The following is a 20,719-nucleotide window of genomic DNA, read 5'->3' on the forward strand; positions in this document are numbered from 1 at the left end:
TGGAATGTCATATCTTTTCAGAACATGAAAATTCATAGCCTGTTTCCGGTCAGTCGACCGGGTCAGGAATGGAATGGATGAAGCCCCCCATCTAGCAGCAAGGATAGGAAATGTGTGGGCTGCCGAAGCCTGTCGCACTCCTCTGAGGCAATGATTAATGAATGACAGATGAAATGAAATGGTATTGGAGAGTGTTGCTGGAATGAGAGATGACAGGGTAAACCACTGGTGTACCCAGAGAAAAACCTGTCCCGCCGCTGCTTTGTCCAGCACAAATCTCACATGGAGTGACCGGGATTTGGACCACGGAACCCAGCGGTGAGAGGCCGGTGCTGAGCCACTGAGGTTTTCCTTTCAGATCATCCAAGAGCAAATTAGCAATATTAACACCGTTAGAGTTGCCTTCCAAATTTTTCATGGATAACAAATGATTTTCAATCTTTCTCAATTCTTTGTTGAAGAACAACATGACAACAGGATAAAGCTTACTATCTTTATCATTGCTACCATCAGTTGAGATCACAAAAGGCCCAGTCTTTAAAGTCTGAGTCATCTTACTATCTGCAACATGAGCCATTTCATTAATTATGGCAGACGTTTTTGTTCTAGCACACGCATACTTCTTTGCAATATCTGAATCTGAGAACATCTTTCTCAACAATGGTCCCACGTGATCACAACAAGACAATGCAAGGTTATGTCTGAAAATGAACACCATGAACAAACATTCTGCTTGAGTGATTGCATCATCTTCCTTCCTGCCTATATAAAAATTACTTACCTTTTTTCCCTCCCAAGGCAGCTAGCATTATCTTTGTGTTTTTGTGCAATACTGTGAGCTACAATATCAGTTTTCCCTTCATGCGAGATATTTATATCACACCGACATACGGAACAAAATGCATAAGTTCCCTTTATTAGACTGTAAAATGAATGGAAAATGCAATTCTATAGGTATCTCTGAACACCTGCAAATAAGGTTTGTTATGTTTTGTGGCCATAACATGATGAGAAAATACCAGAAACTGTCACCAACACAACTCTCTGAAATTCATTCAAGTCATTAAAATTATGATCTAAGAATAAACATAAATGCACTGAAATACACAAAACTACCACACACAAAACAGATCAATGTGTCTCATACATTATTAACATGTAACTTCGACAGAGGAAAAAGCACAGAACCACAAGAAAAAACAGTGGCCTACAACTCCAACTATACTTAAGGCCCACGACAGTTGGAGTCTGACATTTAGTGCCACTGGTGAGAAAAAGTTGACTAATGTTCAGCTGTTGAGAATTGTCAATGGTTGAATCAAGGACAGCACATGAAAACATTAATAAATAGCTGGCATATTCTTAGACTGAAGCTGGTAGAGATTCGCAATTCCATGAAGTTAACCTTTCATTGTGCCATGTGGTGTGTGGTCTCCTGTTGCGCCTCATTATGAGTGCCTTATTTTAATTTCATCATATATTTTATGTGTTGTGCACATAGTTCATCCCAGATACTTTTAATACCTTTTAACGTCATTTGCATATGTTTATACATGTGGTTTAGTAATTAGATGTGTTTGTACAGTTTTGTATTATGGCTGATGACGGCCAGACAAGGCCGAAACTAGTTCCTAGATTAAAAATGTAATGAAACATTGTATAATATAGGAACATTGCATAATATAGTATTGAAAAGGTAGACCATTACGACATAAGTTTAATTATTTTTCTAATTAATGGAGTCGCTGGCGCGAGCTAGCCTCTCTTGCTTGTAGGACGATTGTCATCCCAAATTCCCAGCTAGAAAGCACACACGCTACCGTAGTGAGCAGGAATCATGATACACAAAGGCGATGGACGATACACTCACCAAATAAAGTATCAAATAAATATGCTTGAAATGAGGTTACATAAATTACACAAGCATATAAGAATTTATCCTAGGATAAGTGTATTGACCGTACTGGAGGTTATATTGGTCAAAAATATGAAGAAGTAAAAATAAATCAGAAACTTGAAAGACGAGTTAAAAACGAAACGTTTCCAGGTAATTTGAATGGTATGGCGTGGAAAAAGCACAGCACATCTTTCTGGACATGTTAGATTGCAACACAATATGCATGAGCTCACGGAACGTGACAATAGTGTGTTCCCGCCTTTAATTTTCACAGAACGGTGGTCAAGCCTTAATAGAAATTCCTAAGGTGTACAAACTTCTCAGTTGAAGATTCCAGAAGAAAGAAAGAGTTTTATTTTTTTTGATTGTGAATTTTGCATTAATATTTTTGGTATAATTTTAACATTTTGAGTCAATTTCACATTTCGTTGCTTTTTCAAAACATTAAAAAGTGATTTACAGGTCATGAGAAATGAATCGAGTACAAGCCTTCATGAGCATTTTGCACTTTATTGCATTAGCAAAACCACAACCCCTAACTATTTGCTATTGATCATAATTGCTTTTTTTTTTATATTTCCCCCATGCCTCCCTTATCAACCAGACAGTTTTGCCCATTTGTCCTGCTTTTACAATGTTCTTTTCTACCACATTTAATTTTAACTGCGGCAAAGACAACTTCATGATCACTTATACCAAACATTACTTCATTTTCTCTATAGAGCTCAACTAGTTTTCTCAGCGTCATGCCAAGAATATTTTCCCCTCTAGTTAGTTCTGTCACTTTTTGATTCAACTGTCTTTCCCATATTAAGTTATTCACCATTCGTTGGTCATGCTTTCCATCATTTGCATTCCCTTCCCAGTTAACATCTGGTTTATTCACATCATCTGCTACAATAACATTCCTTACGGGGGCCAATAACAATCAAAATCATCTACCTTGCAAGAAGATCCCTAAGTCGACTACGACGATCTGCAGGTCCTTCACCAAAAAGACATATAGGTTCACCCAGCTGGCGCAGGTTCCGTTTCACTTCTTCATCATCAGTAGATACATTGATCTGACGAGCGCGTTTCCGCCGTTCAAATTCTTCAAGTAAAGCCTGGCGGTCACGATTCATCTCTTCCTCCAACTCCATATACTCTATAATGAAAAAGGCACTTAACTACAATCTTCTCTAACAAAACAACAATTAAGTAATTCTCTCTGCAATTACTGAAAAGAAAATTATTAGCAAGTAATAACTCTGTAACAAGGCTAATCAGGTAAATCAGTCATACCATGACAGTTTAGTCACATTCTAGTGCATTATATTAAATACATTTGAGATCCTACAAACAGTTAGAACAGGAATAATAATTCAGAATGCATAACAGGAGCAGCTGGCTGCTGAAAGTTTATAGATTTCAAGCAGCCATTAAGTTCAGCTATACAGTAGTTATGTAGTTATCTAGGCTCTACTGTCTTCAGCAAAAAGTAAACAAAACAAATAAACACTCAAACCATCACATTTAACTTTCTTATGAACAAATCGTCAGTATCATTATATTCACATGGTACACAAACCACTGAACTACTAACGCTCTAGACTTCATTTGCATGATCAAAACTTTACTTGATATAAGCAGTCACATGCATTAATAAGGAAGTTACAAGAAAGAATTATTTGATCATCATATAAACTCTCTCTCCCATTAAACTTCAAGCAAAAAGTAGGAACTAAAGGTCTAATGTTTCATTATTAAAACTAATTCTAAGTTGGTACAAAATAAGATCATGAGAAAACAGTATATTGATATTCGCACAACCTGTTTGACTAGACCATAAACAAATTAAAGTAAAATACGTACATGAAATGCAAATAAACTTATTCTTTTAGTTTTCAAGTCTACCAACAGTAAATTTAAGGTTTCCAGAATTCAAATACGACCTTTCGTAGTACTCTTCCCAACAAATCAAGTATGTAGCTTTGCTACATTTCACCCACTCTAGGATGTCATGAGATTTGAGGCCCACAACATGCATGTATTCACAATTCAGAATACTCACCCATGGCCGGCATCCTCCTGGATCAAGTTTGAGGGTAATTTTTTATCATGGAATTACCGCTGCTTCGCATGGTATAGCCATAGCTCTTAGAGTTTGGCCTCTATCGTTTCCTCTACAACTGGGCCACACTAAATCTTAGTTACACATCATCATTTCCGACAAGGTCCAAGATCATCAGTCCCAATGACCATTGCAACATTCTCATCTCCATAGCATGGAAAACCTGTCGATGCCTTCCTGTCAAAGGGCAACATTCTACTCCATAAAGAACAACTGGTCTTATTATTGTCTTGTAAATTTTAGCCTTCATGTTTTCGGGCATCCTTCTTATCGCTGAGGACATTAGTTACATGTCTCAACTTAGATCATGCTATGTTGACCCTTATCCAGTTGTGAGAGACTGCATAATTATCTGATGTGTCCAGAAATCCATGATATTTAAAATAAGCAACTTTCTGTCAAGTCTGGCCATCTACGATGATAATGTTATTAGTTTGGAGGCCACATTCTATCATTCTGACTTTTGGATGTTGAGGTCCTTTCTCAAACAGCCTCTTTTTCTAATTTTCCACCTGGTCCTGTACTGCAAGGCTGAACTGTTGTGAAAGTACCACATCATCTGCATATAAGTGTCCGTATATATAGAAAGGTTGAAGGGTAGGGGCAAGAGGGCTGAACCTTGATGAACACACAAGGTAATGTTAAAAGGCAGTGAGACCCCCAACTGTATATTGAATGTGCTTGTGATGTTATAGTACTGAAGCTGGATCCATTCAATATGTACATACCTCTGGAACTCCGTGGTTGCAAAGTGCTCACCAATCGTGTGGGACTAATCAAAAGCCTCCAGGTCTAAAAATGCTAAGTGCACAGTCTTCTTCATTTCTCTGTGCCTCTCCAACGTCAAGCATATGGCATGGATCACATCTGAGGTACTACATCCTTTCACAAATCCACACTGATTTGGTGACATGGTAACAGTATTTCTGAGTCAATTAACCAGAACTCTTTAAATATCTTCAGACTATGGTACAGAAGTCAAATTGGCCAATAATAATTGCTACATGTTGTGACATCTCCCTTTCCTTTCCAAACTGGCACAGTCATGCAGGTAGTCCACACACTAGGTAGCTTGTTCTCGATTATTTCAATGAATAGTGTGAAACGAAAGTCCATGTCAGCTTGCCGGAGCATCTTCCAAATATTAGCTGATACATCGTCAGTGTCAATTGCCTTCCCATCCTTCATTTTCTTGAGGGTTCATTACTTCTTCAGCTTTGAATAGTGGTGCAGATCCAGACATGGGTTGAATGGTGGGTGTGAAAATACTTTGTTGCAGGAGGCAGCAAAACAGTCAGCCCATTCTTGAGAGGATGGCTGATGGGTCTTTCAGGATGATGATGTTTGATCCTTTGATATGCAAACACGTGACCAATATCTAGAATAGAATGATAATGGGACTTGGCGAGGTGACAGATACTGGTTATATCCTCCTCATGCATCTAGTTGGTCATACAAGTTGTCGTAGTGATGGTCCTTGGTAGAGACATAGATTCAAGCCGTATTAGCTCCATGGTGCATGAGCTGCGGGTACGGTAGAGCGGAATTATGCACGTTTCTCTATTACATTCCGATGCGCTGCAGGATGCGACAGTGTTGCCAGCTTCTCGTTTTCGACTTGTTTTCCAAAAGTACCAGATCCGATTTGGCTATAGAAACTTTTGTCTTGCAGTGGGATGAAGAATCGCATGCCGACCTCCAAGTGCGGCATTTTTTGTTTACCCTGTATATACTCCGATCGAGTTACAGCCGACATCATTGGCATACCTAACTGTCTGCCAGTGATCATTCATACACAGATGCCTGGCAGGCAGTCTACTGAGAGGTAAGCTTTCTGCAACTAGTTCAAACCTTCTGCCCATAGGTGGCATGACATGCAGTACACTGTCTGAAAGCTAAGAATCTCCTCTCTCTTGAAGTTGAAATGAACATCATAGACTGCATCATGCAGCAGGTATTCGCTCTCAAAGTAGGATGATTACCCACTTGATAATCAGCAACACTGGCTGGCCCTAGTAAACATTGTACTATGAGAAATAAACCTGAACAAATATTATGGAACAGTTAGAGTGAATTAGACAGTGATATAGTTTTGGAAAATTATACAGTTTTAGTTACTAGCAGTCAAAGTGAGAGTAGCAAGAAAAGAAAAAAAAAATCATGTGAGTGAGAGCACGTCTGTCTGACTCCCTGGCTAAAGGGTCAACATTTAGAGAGTCCCAGGTTCGATTCTCGGTCAGGTCAGAGATTTTAATCTCGTCTGATTACTTCTTCTGGCTCAGGGACTGGGTCATTATGTTTGTCCCAATACTTTCCTCATCATATTCAGACAACACACCACACTACCAATCATTATTGAAACACACTATAGTGATTAAATCCTTCCATATGGGGTTGGCATCAGGAAGAACATCCAGCCATAAAACAAGGCCGAATACCGCGTGAGACAAAGTTCGCATCCACGACCCCACAAAAGCGATAGAAGAAGTGAGGGCACATTTGAAAATGAAGATGATAATGAAGTCCATCCTGCCCATAAGGAAACAAAAGAAAATGGCTGGGAATGCAGTAAAATAGGTGATAAACCATCCAAATACGGTTTTACAAAAAAATCTGGAATAATCCATCATAAAAGTCACCCTCCCTCCAGATCCCTCCCCTCTACACATTTCTCAACACATGGTTAATGACTCTTTCTGGGATGAGATATCTACTGAAAGAAACAGTTCTGCCAGTCAGTTATTTACAGAAAAATTCCCAACTCACCCTGTATGAGTTCAGTGGGCACATTTCACAAGGTTTATAACCCCAAACATGCTGTGACTGTGTTGAAAGCAAGACCAGCAAGAAATGTGCAATGATATATGAGTGTGAAAAGTATTGGTGACTTTGCGTTTCCTGGTATGTTTTAGTGTTTCACACCATTAAAAACTTTCAAATTGAATTTCTTATTACTAAAAGTGGGTAACTGCACAAAAATGCACGTTTTGTACTTTTGGGCTTCTTTGAAGGTAAACACATCGATTGGTACTAAAACGAGACGTTTTCTATAACCAAGTGCCTCTAGAGAAATAAGTGTTTATTGCTAGAATGCGACAACTCCGGGAGTTACCGTGTTTTATTACTAAATGTCTGGGAGGTCTGGAGTCGAACAGAAAACAGTTTTTCTTTTGGCATGGTAAGACTGAGCATTAGATGCGTATGTTACAAAAATGAGCAGTTCAGAATTCGATGTGGCAAAACAAGATGAGAGAGCAACAAGACAGAAAGAAAACAATAAGGTAAGGTTTGTGCATTTATGTTTCTACCAGATGTTATTAAATTTTCAAATATTCTATACAATGTGCTTTAATACTGTATGTTTCAATGAAGAAATGTGTCTCAGCCAAACCTAACCCTATTTCATTGTTTGTTTATTTTTAAGTATACGGAATCCAAAATTATGCCAAAGGAACGCTCTTAAGCAAGCATGTGTTCAGGGAAAGAAATTTGTCAATTATTGAGGGAAGAAGGTTGAATCCCGAACTACAGGTCCAAATTGCAAATGTCGATACAACTGTTTTGACAAGATTAAAGATGAAGAATTCACCAAAATGTTGGACCAGATGTGTCAGTTTCAGAATAAAAACAAGCAAGATATTCACCTGTAAAGACTGATAGAAGTAACAGCTGTGAGGTGACGCAGGCCCAAGAACCAAGGTGCTTCTGTGAACACTAGATCTGCAACTTTCTCATACTATGTTCTGATAAATGGCACACGCCTTAAGGTATGTAAAGAAAAGCCTTCGTTTCACGTCATGGAATAACGAAACGCAGAGTACCCTTCTACAACAAGGGAAGTCTCCTAATGATGAATGTGGTTTGCATGTGAAAACAGCAATACCTGGTGACCTGATTGACCTTGTTCACTCCCATATTGAATCTTTCCCAACACATAAGTCGCACTATTCTGGAAAAGAAATATATTACCTTGATGCGCAACTCAATGTAAAAACTACGCATTCAATGTTTATTGAGAAATATCCCCACCTCAAAGATTCAATAAAGTATTCATTTTATATAACTGTCAGAATACCAGAGAACGCAAAAGCGTTCCTCGGCGAGCGAGCAAAAATTACCGGGAATGCAACAGCGCTCCTTATGCAAACAGTTTTGAATTTGCTTGTAGTTCTTAGTTTTCGGGCAGATAGCAGCACAATGCAGGTGATCTAGACTCTTCAGAACCTATAGGTTCTAAATCTACCACAACTGTCACACCAATCGCTTTATTTACGGAGATATGATTTTTTCAAAGCGACCTCGAAGTACCTGAAGCTGTAAGTATCCAGATTTCCCCTAAAGAAACTGAAGTAATGATGTCTGAACATCACAACACCACTGCATTTCTGGATACCAAATATGGAAAGCTCAAACGTTGAATTCTTTTTTTAAGTATCATCTTCATCTTCATCATCATCATCATCATCATCAAGTTTCCACTCCAGTTTCCCGGGTGTGGTTTACAAGCGCTCTCCATTTTAGTCTATTCATGTACCAATGCTCCTTCAAGACTTCATCCCAGCTGATTCTTTTCGATGTGATATCTTCCTTCACTTGGTCCAGCCATCTCCTCCTAGGTCTTCCAACAGGTCTCTTTCCAGTAATCTCAGTATGCAACCATTGTTTTGCATTCTTTCTGTCATACGTTTGACGTGACCAAACCATCGCAAACGTTCCCTGGTTATGGTCTCCTTCAGGGACTGATGTATTCCAGCTTGTTCTCTAATCTTCTCATTTCTTACTTTGTCTTTCCTAGCCTTTTGAAGCATGCCTCTTAGAAACTTCATTTCTGAAGCCTTCTGTCATCTTTTTTGGTAGGTGCATGTTTCCAACCCATATACAGGGACAAAGTATGTTCAAAACAGAGTTTGTTTTGATCTTAGTGGCACTTGTTTATTCCAGAGCAGATATCGAACTTGCTGATAGAATTGACTGGATTTCTGAATATGGTTATTTAATTCAAGCTGTATTCTGTTGTCACTTGATATTATGCATTAAAGGTACTGATACTGGTTTACTGTTTCCAATTGTACACCCTCCAGAATTATATTATCTTTACTTCTCTGTCTATTAACAAACATTGCAGCAGTTTTTGTAGCACTTACTTTCAGTCCATATATTAAGTATATTGGAGAGATTATTTCTTTAACACATCAAGAGAGAGAAGCCCTAAAGTATCAGGCCAAACGCACTGCTTTTCACCTCTGTAAATCCACTTACCAGTCTAGACTGATTTCACAGTAGATCAAGTACCACTAGTACACCACAGTAGTACGTCTTTTTTTTTTATTTGCTTTACATTACACCAACACAGATAGGTCTTACGGCGATGATGGGATAGGAAAGGCCTACGAGTGGGAAGGAAGCGGCCGTGGCCTTAATTATTAATCCATTTATGCCCAGCGGGTCGTCTGCGACCCACCCGAAAGAAAAAATTCTGCCGAGCGTATTTTTTGTTGTTTTGCGTCGATATCGCTTTCAGTGTGTGTAGTAAGATTGCCCGCACTACCGTGTCTTGGTTGGAGCAGCTTTCCCACCACAACACAGATGCTGCGCGGCAGCTAGTTGAGTCATGGTGGAACCTGCATCGCGCTCTCGCCATTATTGGTAAGTAGAGTGGTTACAAGTTTTAAAATGTAGTGTTCAGTGTGTTGGTGTTGTTCGGGGATATCTGACGCATCTGTAGATGCCTTTACTATTTCACTATGTCAATTCGTACTTACAATACACCACGAATAACATAGTGTGCGTCGCAAACGACCCGCTGGGCACAAACCACAGAACAATAATACTTTAGCGCATTTTTGCATTTAGATGGTTACAACACAAGGGATTGGCGGAAAATGTTCTAAATTAGTGTTTTTGAAACAATATCAACTATTTGGACTACATTTAAGTCGTCCATTCATTAACTAATTAGCAAATAACAGTTTTCAAATATTTATTTCGTCTTTTTGAGGTGAAAAAATTTAACTACTGCTGAAATTCTGTCAGAGCTTGAGGTATTGACTGCAAGCGATATTCCTGGAACATTAGTGGATGTTTTTATCACTCCACTGGATGATAAGCCTATTCGGGCGACAAAGATGCTTGCTGCAATCCAGACAAAATGAGTGGGTCACAACTAGGTACTGAAGCACAACACTATTTATCAAGGTGCAAAAGCTAACAAAAAACGCTCTAAAGATGTTGACTTAAGCAGAAAGCATTGTTTTGAAATTCTGCGATGTTTTATCTAAGTTTTACCCCAGTGTATGCTTCTCTTGTTACTGCGATAAATTTTTTACTTGCTCAAAGTTGTTGTCGGAGTTAAAAAAAGAGGAATGCGATGCACTGGCACGGTTCGGGCTAACCGGATGGAGGACTGCCCATTGCCAGACAAGAAAACGATGAATAAAAAAGAAAGGGGATACTTTGAAAGTGCAGTTGACAAAGAAGACCAAATAGTGGCTGTGACATGGAAAGACAACAACGTTGTGAACATCCTGTCAAACGAGCATGGCGTAGAACCTGTTGAAAAAGCTGGGCGATACTCATTCACGCAGAGAAAACCTGTGAAGATACCTCAGCCACGTTTTGCCACAACAATGTATCTACTTTCCGCATCAGCATAAGAGGCAAAATATGGTATATGCCAATTCTGCTCTGGCTTCTAGACGTTGTGATGAGCAATGCTTGGATTTTGTCGAAATCTCACGGCATGTAGCTTGACGCCTTGGCGTTCCAACGATTCATTGTGACCAGCTTGTTAGAGAAGTATGGAACCCCTCCTCGCAATGTTAACACGAGTGCACCAGTGACTGAAACCATGCAGGAAAGCCACGGTAGTTATCTTCTGGTGGAAAATCAGCCCCGGCGACGTTGTCACGTCTGCAAAAGTAAAACTATCTGAGCGTGCCAAAGATGTGCTGTTGCCTTACACCATTATTGTTTTGGAGATTTCCACAAGAAGTAAAGTGCACTGTGTAAATGAGAACGTGTTTTTAGCTTCGTAGCTTAGTAATTTTGACTGATTCAGTTTTTTTTATGCAAGACAAAATGTTTTATAATAATGATCCCAAAGCCTGTTGTGCCATGTCAGTACTGAGTATTCAAAGGAATGTGTACGACTGACTAGGAAACTCGACTGATAGTCTATTTTATATTAAATCTCAATGTTAAATTTTGATACTGTAATAGTTGAGAGGGGAGTTCCTCAGGGCAGTGTTATCGGACCTTTATGTTTTCTTATATATATAAATGATATGAGTAAAGGAGTGGAATCGGAGGTAAGGCTTTTTGCGGATGATGTTATTCTCTATAGAGTGATAAATAAGTTACAAGATTGTGAGCAACTGCAACGTGACCTCGAAAATATTGTGAGATGGACAGCAGGCAATGGTATGTTGATAAACGGGGCTAAAAGTCAGGTTGTGAGTTTTACAAATAGGAAAAGTCCTCTCAGTTTTAATTACTGTGTTAATGGGGTGAAAGTTCCTTTTGGGGATCATTGTAAGTATCTAGGTGTTAATATAAGGAAAGATCTTCACTGGGGTAATCACATAAATGGGATTGTAAATAAAGGGTACCGATCTCTGCACATGGTTATGAGGGTGTTTAGGGGTTGTAGTAAGGATGTAAAGGAGAGTGCATATAAGTCTCTGGTAAGACCCCAACTAGAGTATGGTTCCAGTGTATGGGACCCTCACCAGGATTACCTGATTCAAGAACTGGAAAAAATCCAAAGAAAAGCAGCTCGATTTGTTCTGGGTGATTTCCGACAAAAGAGTAGCGTTACAAAAATGTTGCAATGTTTGGGTTGGGAAGAATTGAGAGAAAGAAGAAGAGCTGCTCGACTAAGTGGTATGTTCCGAGCTGTCAGCGGAGAGATGGCGTGGAATGACATTAGTAGACGAATAGGTTTGAATGGCGTCTATAAAAGTAGGAAAGAACACAATATGAAGATAAAGTTGGAATTCAAGAGGACAAACTGGGGCAAATATTCATTTATAGGAAGGGGAGTTAGGGATTGGAATAACTTACCAAGGGAGATGTTCAATAAATTTCCAATTTCTTTGAAATCATTTCGGAAAAGGCTAGGAAAGCAACAGATAGGGAATCTGCCACCTGGGCGACTGCCCTAAATGCAGATCAGTATTGATTGATTGATACTCTTTACATTTTTAGGAGAGATTCCTTCTTGTGGCATTTAGTGAAGAGCGACTTCTTAGTAGCATTTACTATGTGATTTTTAATACTTACCTCTGTAATAGATATGTCATTTTTATTTTTCATTAATAATGAGTCATAAAATACACCAGTTGTTCTCCTTTTATCATTAAATATATACCATGATGAACCAAAGCATGAAAATAGCCAAAACCCATGTTGGAGATATGCCCCTGGGGTCCATGCCCAGTGGGTCGTTTACGACCCATGCTATAATTTTTAAACAACAACAACAAATATTTTTAAAACAATTTTTGGGGCGTTTTTGGACATAAATAAACTGATTCCAGTAGTCAAAACCATAAAATTCGAAAAAAAAATTCTTGGGCATAAATGGGTTAAGGTACATACACCGGGCGAGTTGGCCGTGCAGTTAGGAGCGCGCAGTTGTGAGCTCGCATCCGGGAGATAGTGGGTTCGAACCCCACTGTCGGCAGCCCTGAAGATGGTTTTCCGTGGTTTCCCATTTTCACACCAGGCAAATGCTGGGGCTGTACCTTCATTAAGGTCATGACCGCTTCCTTCACATTCCTAGGCTTTTCCTGTCCCATCGTCGCCATAAGACCTATCTGTGTCGGTGCAACGAAAAGCAAATAGCAAAATAGCAAGCTCACAGCTGCACCCCTTACCACACGGCCAACTCACCCGGTCAGTAGTATGTCCTGAAACTTTATATACCTATATGCTACTGAGTGCTTTGCTCTCACTCACTCACTCACCATGGTGAGATAAAGGGGATCCAAATGAAAGTAAGGAAATTCCTGCAAAAGATCCTTGGCCCAGACATCAAAATTTTCAGAAAAATATTGCCTGAGTTTGGGCATTGCTTTCACTTACTGTACTTGTATCAGACTCCTCACTTCCATCTATCCTATCTGACCTCCCTGGGTCACTCTTGTTCTTTTCCGACCCCAACGGTATTACATTTTTGTCCTCATCTCCTTTTCTATTGCTCCCTCTTTGGACGCTGATCTGCTGTTGTGTATTCCATTATGTGGATCCCATTTTATATTGGTATTCATGTTCCTACTTTTCTACACATCACTTAATTTAGGTTTCAGACGAGGTTGCTTCATTAGATCTATTGGGTACACGTTATTTTCCATCAGGTTTGTAAAGAAGAAATTGCTATTAAATCTTAGAGCTAAACAATTTTCAGAAATAGCAAGGCTAATTACTATCAAAGGGTAGAGAAGGGTCCACCTATTCATTACCATAAGCTTGTCTATTGTCTTATAAAACTTACTCGTTTCGACCTCATATATATTGGGTCATCTTCAGCCACACTACAATTGGAAGACATATGCACACATATCCTACTAGCAAGATACCCGTTCTTCGCTACGGTATCATACTGAAATTTATAATTGGATGCTTTACGTTTTACATATAATCCGCCAAAATTCGTGATCTGGCTCGTTTTCTGAGAGAATCCGCCAAAATTTGTGATCTGACTCGTTTTCTGAGAGATTATGTCAAAGTTCCTCCCATTTGATTAATATTATTATTGTTGTTGTTGTTGTTGTTCTGGACCCCACAGCAAGATGCAAGATGGCTACTTGGCAGTAAATTACATCTGCTGCCATTGTCATTGCTGAAAATGTGACCAGCACCATTGTCGCGGTCAGGTAAGTGCGCAGGATTTCTGGCGATGCGAATGACGTACTTCCGTGCAATACTGACGTTACTATAGAGGTAAACAATTGCACGGTCAATCTCATTCCTATCGTTTATTTCAAATGTGTTTAAATTTTTATTTATATGCCAGGAGAATCTACTGTAATCTAAGAACATTCTCCAAAGGAAAAGATGGGTCTTGAAAACGAACCCAGGAAAGATTAAAAATTATCTGTTTATGATCAGAATAAGTACACTGAAAATCCACAGCCTGTTTCCAGTCATTCGACCGGGTCAGGAATGGAATGAATAAAGCCCCCATCTAGCGGCGAGGATAGGAATTGTGCCAGCTGCCGAGGCCTGTCGCACTCCTCTGGTGTAATGATTAATGAATGACAAATGAAATGATATTGCAGAGTGTTGCCGGAATGAATGATGACAGGGAAAACCGGAGTACCCGGAGAAAAATCTGTCCCGCCTCCACTTTGTCCAGCACAAATCTCACATGGAGTGACCGGGATTTGAACCACGGAACCCAGCAGTGAGAGCCGGCGCAATGCCACATGAGCCACGGAGGCTCCTTATAAGTACATTATGAACGGTAAAATCAATTGGTCTCGCCTTTTTTTTTCATCCCACCGCCGTTGATTTACATCTGAATTATTACATCTCTAAACTTTTAAATTTTTGAGATATAGATACACTCATTTTATAATTTCACCCCCCACTATTTGGATTTTCCAAAATCAAATAGTACATGTTCCTTTATTTTTAAAGGAGACCCCAAATACCAATTTCCAGGTCTGTAATTCTTCAGTTTCTGAGAAATAAGTATACTCATTAAAGGCATTCAGCCATTTTTTACCCCTCCTCTTAGGAAAGGAGATTCCAAATACCAATTTTTACATCTTAAATTTTTAAAGTTATGAGATATAGATACACTCAATTTCAAAATTCACCCCCTTTCCACCCCCACCCCCATTATTTAGATTTCCCAAAAACAAAAAAATATGTTTTTCTTTATTTTTAAAGGAGATCCCAAATACCAATTTTCAGGTCTGTAATACTTTCAGTTTCTGAAATATAACTAGCCTCATTTAAAGCATTCAACCCATTTTTCACCCTTTTCCACCCCTCCTATTGGGATTTTCCAAAAACAAAAAAATAACGTGTTTCTTTATTTTTAAAGGATACTCTAAATGCCAATTTTTACATCTGTAAACCTTTACAGTACTGAGATAGAGATACACTCATTTTAAAAATTAACACCCTTTTAACCCCCTTAGCGATGGAATATCCAAAAATCCTCCCTTAGCGAGCACCTACATGTTAATATGAATGTATCCCCAAAATTTCATTTCTTTATGTCCAGTAGTTTTGGCTCAGCAATGATGAATCAGTCAGTCAGTCAGGACAAGTTCTTTTATATATATAGATAATAAATTAAAAACGTGGTATGCCACAATTTACAATCTTAAGTATAATTTAAAATTATAAATCAAGTTGCTCATCTATACAGATAGGGATGCCAACTCCTAGATCAACTCAGGAACATTTGGCTGCTGTAGGAGCAACGTGATAGTCATTGTTTGGGTGTGTTGTTTGGACTTCATCAATGTTTTAAATTAAGATTCTTTACCCTTTGATAGTGATCAGCTGTCAATATGGACCATAATGGAACTCATAACTTATGATACCAAGGCTAATGTTCAGTCCTGGAGTGCCAATATTTTATTTCTATTCTGCTCCTATACCTATCTTTATCTTCTTTCTGTGGCGGGATCTTCTGACGGTGAATCATCAATCTGTCTGGCTTTTAAAACTTTGCGTTCTTCATTTTTTTGTCTTTATTACCAATAATTGATTTAGCACTTTCATAAAGATCTAAATCTGAATCATTTCTGTACATTTATCCAACGGCTGTATGCCTGCATAGGTATACAATCTATCTCATCAACTGAAGAAGAGATATTTGCCAACTACTGATTCATTACACAAATTCATTTATAATGTAGAAGGTCATGTTATATCATTTTTGAATGCACTGGCATAACTACAGAATTGTACAACTAGAGTGAAGTGGAAAACTGTTGTCAATACAGTCAAGTCCTGATTCAATCTCTATGTGGAGGGATGTAAATCACTATTACATGTTCCTGTTATGGTTGGTAGTGTGGTTTTATCCCCACTTCATCTCCTGAGAAGTGGAATTCTTTGAAGCCCTTCCTAAGTGGGTTCCTACACTGTTGTAGAAATGCATCCTCAAAATTTAATTTCTTTATGTCCAGTAGTTTTTCCTGGGTGTTGATTGACAATCAGTCAGGATTGCCTTTTATATATATTGTCCCCGTCAAAATAGTGGCATAATTGTAATTATCAGAATTTTCCCAACATAACCACATTTATTAATGCCTGGCGTATAATCAGATGATATTCTTTACTTGGGACGACCAGACAGCCAACGGTAGAAACCGCTCATCAGACGCAAAGCTGTTTTTCTCCTTTTGTCAAGTCTCTGTGAGCGGAGCAGAGCCGCAGTGACCAACTCAAGGCTAGATGACTAACGAGCACGTGCCATTCTGAAACTCTCTCAACCGCATATGAATATGAACCAATGGAGTGGCAGACTGTAATACAAGATGTCCAATCAGAGATTAATTTTCCGTCATACCTCCTTGGACAATTCTATTAAAGCAATGAGGAAAAAATCTCATTCTTCCTTATTCTTGATTGAGATGAGCCAAGATAAGTAATTAATTCATACCCAGTAAAATATTTGAGGACTGGTTTGAGCACATCTTAAACCATTTTAGCTCTCTGTGAAGACAGAGTTATACAAGTTTCTTCAGTGCCTGAGCAAGTCCATCATGTGTCTTCTAAAAAGAGGATCCACATCACATCGGAATAAATCAACAAGGGACCTGTCATCCAACATGATCGGCTGGCTGGGAGCGTAAGCCATGGTTCGAAGAATGGAACATTTGGGGACATGAACAACATCATCCAAGGATCGACGTCCATCAACAAATTTCAGTACAATTTTATAATGTAACCTATCAATCTTTTGTAGAAGAATATTGAAGGGGAAGGTAGTTCCAGTAATGACGGGAAGTCCACAGAAGCCAGATACTATGAAGAAGGTTGATCCATACACAGCATCACTAATATAGTAAAACCTCGTTAATTCGAAGTCATTGGGACTCAAAAATCGGACTTCGAATTAACCGCCAATTCGCAATTCAGAAGTACCAACCCTTGCCGCGTTACAAAATATTCTATGGCCCGTTACTGCATGCAGTTAACCTTGATTCACAGTTTATACCCTTCAAATGCCATGAAAAAAGAACTATTCCCAAAATGTATCCAAGAAGGTGAATTTACAGTATTCAAGTAATTCACTCGGATATCTCACTGGTAAACATAACCTCATGCAACGAAAGAAAATGAAAGCACGATTCTAAGACGAGGAGAAATCTATGCTGGCTCCCATGTGCAAGTGCTTTATTAATTGGATTACTATACTTTATGCATTTTAGATGCCTTGTATTTACAAAGGAAGTACCCGATGCCCTTAAAATCGAACTTTTCTATGACTCCATCCTTGTACGATTTCCCGCCAACTTCTCTCGTACTTCAGAAATGTAAACACTTGCCGCGTCACAAAGTATTCTAAGACCCATTAATACATGCAATCACCTCGATTCACAGTTTAAACCTTTCAAATTCCATGGAAAAAACTATTTCCGAAATGTATCCAACAAGGTGCATTTACAATGTTCAAATAATGCACTTGGATATATCACTGACAAACATAACCTCACGCAAAGAAAGAAAAAAAATCACACAATCAAAGACGAGGATAAATTATGCCGGTCCCCCCCGTGTAAATGCATTATTTTTTGGATTTCTGTACTATTCGCATTTTTATATGCTTTGTACTGGCATGGAAAGTGCCCGACGCCCTTGAAACATTGTGGTTTATCGAACTTTCCTATGACGAGGGGATAAAGTTTCTCACTTCCATCCCATGTGCATTACAATGTACTACTATGACCCATTTAAAACCATAAGACCGTTTGGTCTTGCATTAAAATAAAGCAATGCAGTTTCACCGGCAATGACAATATTGTTCGGTGCCTACGAATCTATCCGAGCTACGCTTTTTCGTCAACTGTCGGCATCGCCAGTGTTCGCGGATTCTGTTTTTCCGCACACTGCCTGTTGCGTGATATTACGGCGTTCCTTAAAACGTTGAATACAAAAGAATTCCGATTTCATTCAATTTAGCAATCATGAAGCGCACTGTAGACCCACCGAAGTGAGTGTAAGTGCGGAAAGCTACGCTTCCACGTTACGGAACGCGCGTTTATTATGACGCGGAGCGGATAAATTTCGAGTAGAAATTACTCTAACATACTATTGTTTTAAAATGTAAAGACAGATTCGAATTAAAAGTCCGAATTTCGGTAATGGGGCCGACATTGTACTTCAAATTACGAATTATCCGTATTTCGAATTAAACAATTTAAATAACATGCAAAACTGTATCTCATGTTTCCGGGAACGAGAGCTTCTTCGAATTGGGCGGGATTTTGAATTAACCGATTTCGAATTATCGAGGTTCTACTGTAGTGAAAGGAGCTTCAATATATTCACAGACTTGGAGGATGGTGAAACAGATACCTAGTAAGATTGTAAAAATAGTATTTGGGTACCTTTGCTGTAATTCCCTTCTATTAGGCTGCAGTACAATCTTTCTTCTATAGTGCGTCCAAAGTTAAGAGTGTACTACGGGCTCTAATGGGCTTTTACATATAGCGGACTCACTCAGAATTGATGATTTCGAAGTTTTTAAAACTGGTTCTTCGCTGTCTTATTTATAGATTCACAATTAAGTATTTATTTATTTTCCACCTAGTCGATACAATGATTGCTTAAGGCAATTTTTAATGGTCAAAAGTGGTACATGTTTCGTATATTATCAACATCTTCAGCCACATAACACTGTTTAGATGAAAAATATATAAAATTGACAAAGTAATGCTTTAGAGGAAGTGTCCTTAAAATTAACATAAGATTGACAAGATTAAAACAAACAAATAACTCAAGAGAAAATATATAAATTATTTCTACAATAGAAAGCAGTCGTCAAGGGAACACTTGTACAATATTTCATAGAGAAATTGTCCTAATAAATATTCTTTTCTTAATAATTCATGAAAAAAGATCAATTTATAAATTAAAAATTATACAATTTATAAGTAATTATCGAAATGAAGAAATCCTGATATCACAGTGCGGCTCTTATTATTAATGTAGATGAAAATATAACTAATTCCTAGTTGTCAAATCTTATTAAGCCTGCTTTCCTTTGGAACAGTAACTCCTGTCATTCTTTCACAGTTTTGCGCCGGGTGTAATATGCGTTCTTCCTTGCTCTTGCACCTGAGGAGGTGGAGGAGCGGGGGATATAGGTGTGTCAAGAACTTCTTTGCTGTCACCTATAGTTTCAACTGAGGAGGAATAAGTTGTAGGGATATCTGTAGGTGGAGAAATTCCAATTCTTTCTTCTTGATCCTTCTCAAGCATTTTCAAATATACTAGAATTTGATAATATAATGGATTCTTATATTCTACAGCCTCATTAAGGTTATCATTTTTCTTTACAAGTTGGGCTAGATGAATGTACAGGTCTTCATATGTGTTCATTAAGCTGCCCTTTTTTAACTTTTTTATGATGGTCAGGTCTTGTTCTATGTTGGTAAATTTATGACCTGTGGCAGTCATGTGTGATCCCATTGCTGAGAATCTTCTATGTTTTTCAGCATTCACATGTTCCAAATATCTAACTTTAAAATTGCGGCCAGATTGTCCTATGTATGTATTCTTACATTCAAAGCATGTGAGTTTATATATACCGGAATCAAAAAATTTATCTTTTTCCGAGAGATTTATTGTATCATGGTTGAAAATACTATGTTTCATGTTGTTATTGGTGGAAAATGCAATTTTGAAATTTTTTCTCTTAAATAAATTTGTTATTACATGAATGTTTGGATTATTATATGTGAACTTGATATATTTTTCAGTTTTACTAGGTTCGACTGCTAATTTGGATTGTTGCTTCTCCGAAAATTTATTAATTATTTTATCAATCATGTTATTGTTGAAACCATTCAAGAGGGCTTGTTGTCGGATAAACAACAGTTCTTTATTCCTTTCAGATTTGGATAAAGGAATACTAAACGCTCTGTTAACGTAACTATAATATGCTGATCTTTTCTGTGCCTCAGGGTGTAACGAGTTGTTCTTGATAGTGGTCAGTGTGAAAGTGGATTTTCTGTGTATTTTGAAAGAAAATCCTTTTTCTTCTCTTGTTGTGACTATGTCCAGAAAATTCAGTGATTTTTCAACTTCTTCTTCTTATTTATAGGTTAATGGTCATGGGTGGAGAGTGCATGGTCCTCAGCATTCATTTAGTGACAAGTAATTCATACATTTTTGATATGCAACGTGATTTTGTAATTTACCTGGCAACAGTGTCAGCTCGCTGGATGGAACAGCGTGTGCACTGTAGGACGTGGCTTACGACTCCACTGAATGCATGAGTCCAGATCTCTCCAAGATATTTGAAACAGTGCTGGAGTGTAAAGATCGTTTGTTTGTAATAGAGAAATAATAGTGACCTAGGTATAAGTGGCATTAAATGTATGGCTGATGTTCCGTTTGCAAAATGTAAACCCAGGGAAATTTTAAGGCGCAGAGAATAACAAATAGTTTGTAATGTCTACAATTATATAAAGATCAAGAATAAAGAGAGAAGTGTGGATTGGACTGCGAGGGAA

The 20,719-nt window shown here is 38.3% G+C and overlaps 1 protein-coding gene across 2 annotated transcripts in view; it reads right to left on the reverse strand.

Moving 5' to 3' along the window:
• Positions 1 to 20,719, reverse strand: part of U4-U6-60K (U4-U6 small nuclear riboprotein factor 60K) — a 166,618-nt gene that overhangs the window by 116,561 nt on the left and 29,338 nt on the right. For both annotated transcript variants that reach the window (XM_067148679.2, XM_068227944.1), the window contains exon 3: positions 2,840 to 3,044. In XM_067148679.2, coding sequence (XP_067004780.2) covers positions 2,840 to 3,044 — 205 coding nt within the window. The remainder of the gene's footprint in view (positions 1 to 2,839; positions 3,045 to 20,719) is intronic.

This window comes from Anabrus simplex, chromosome 5 (assembly GCF_040414725.1).
Source record: "Anabrus simplex isolate iqAnaSimp1 chromosome 5, ASM4041472v1, whole genome shotgun sequence".
Classification (NCBI taxonomy): Eukaryota; Metazoa; Arthropoda; class Insecta; order Orthoptera; family Tettigoniidae; genus Anabrus; species Anabrus simplex.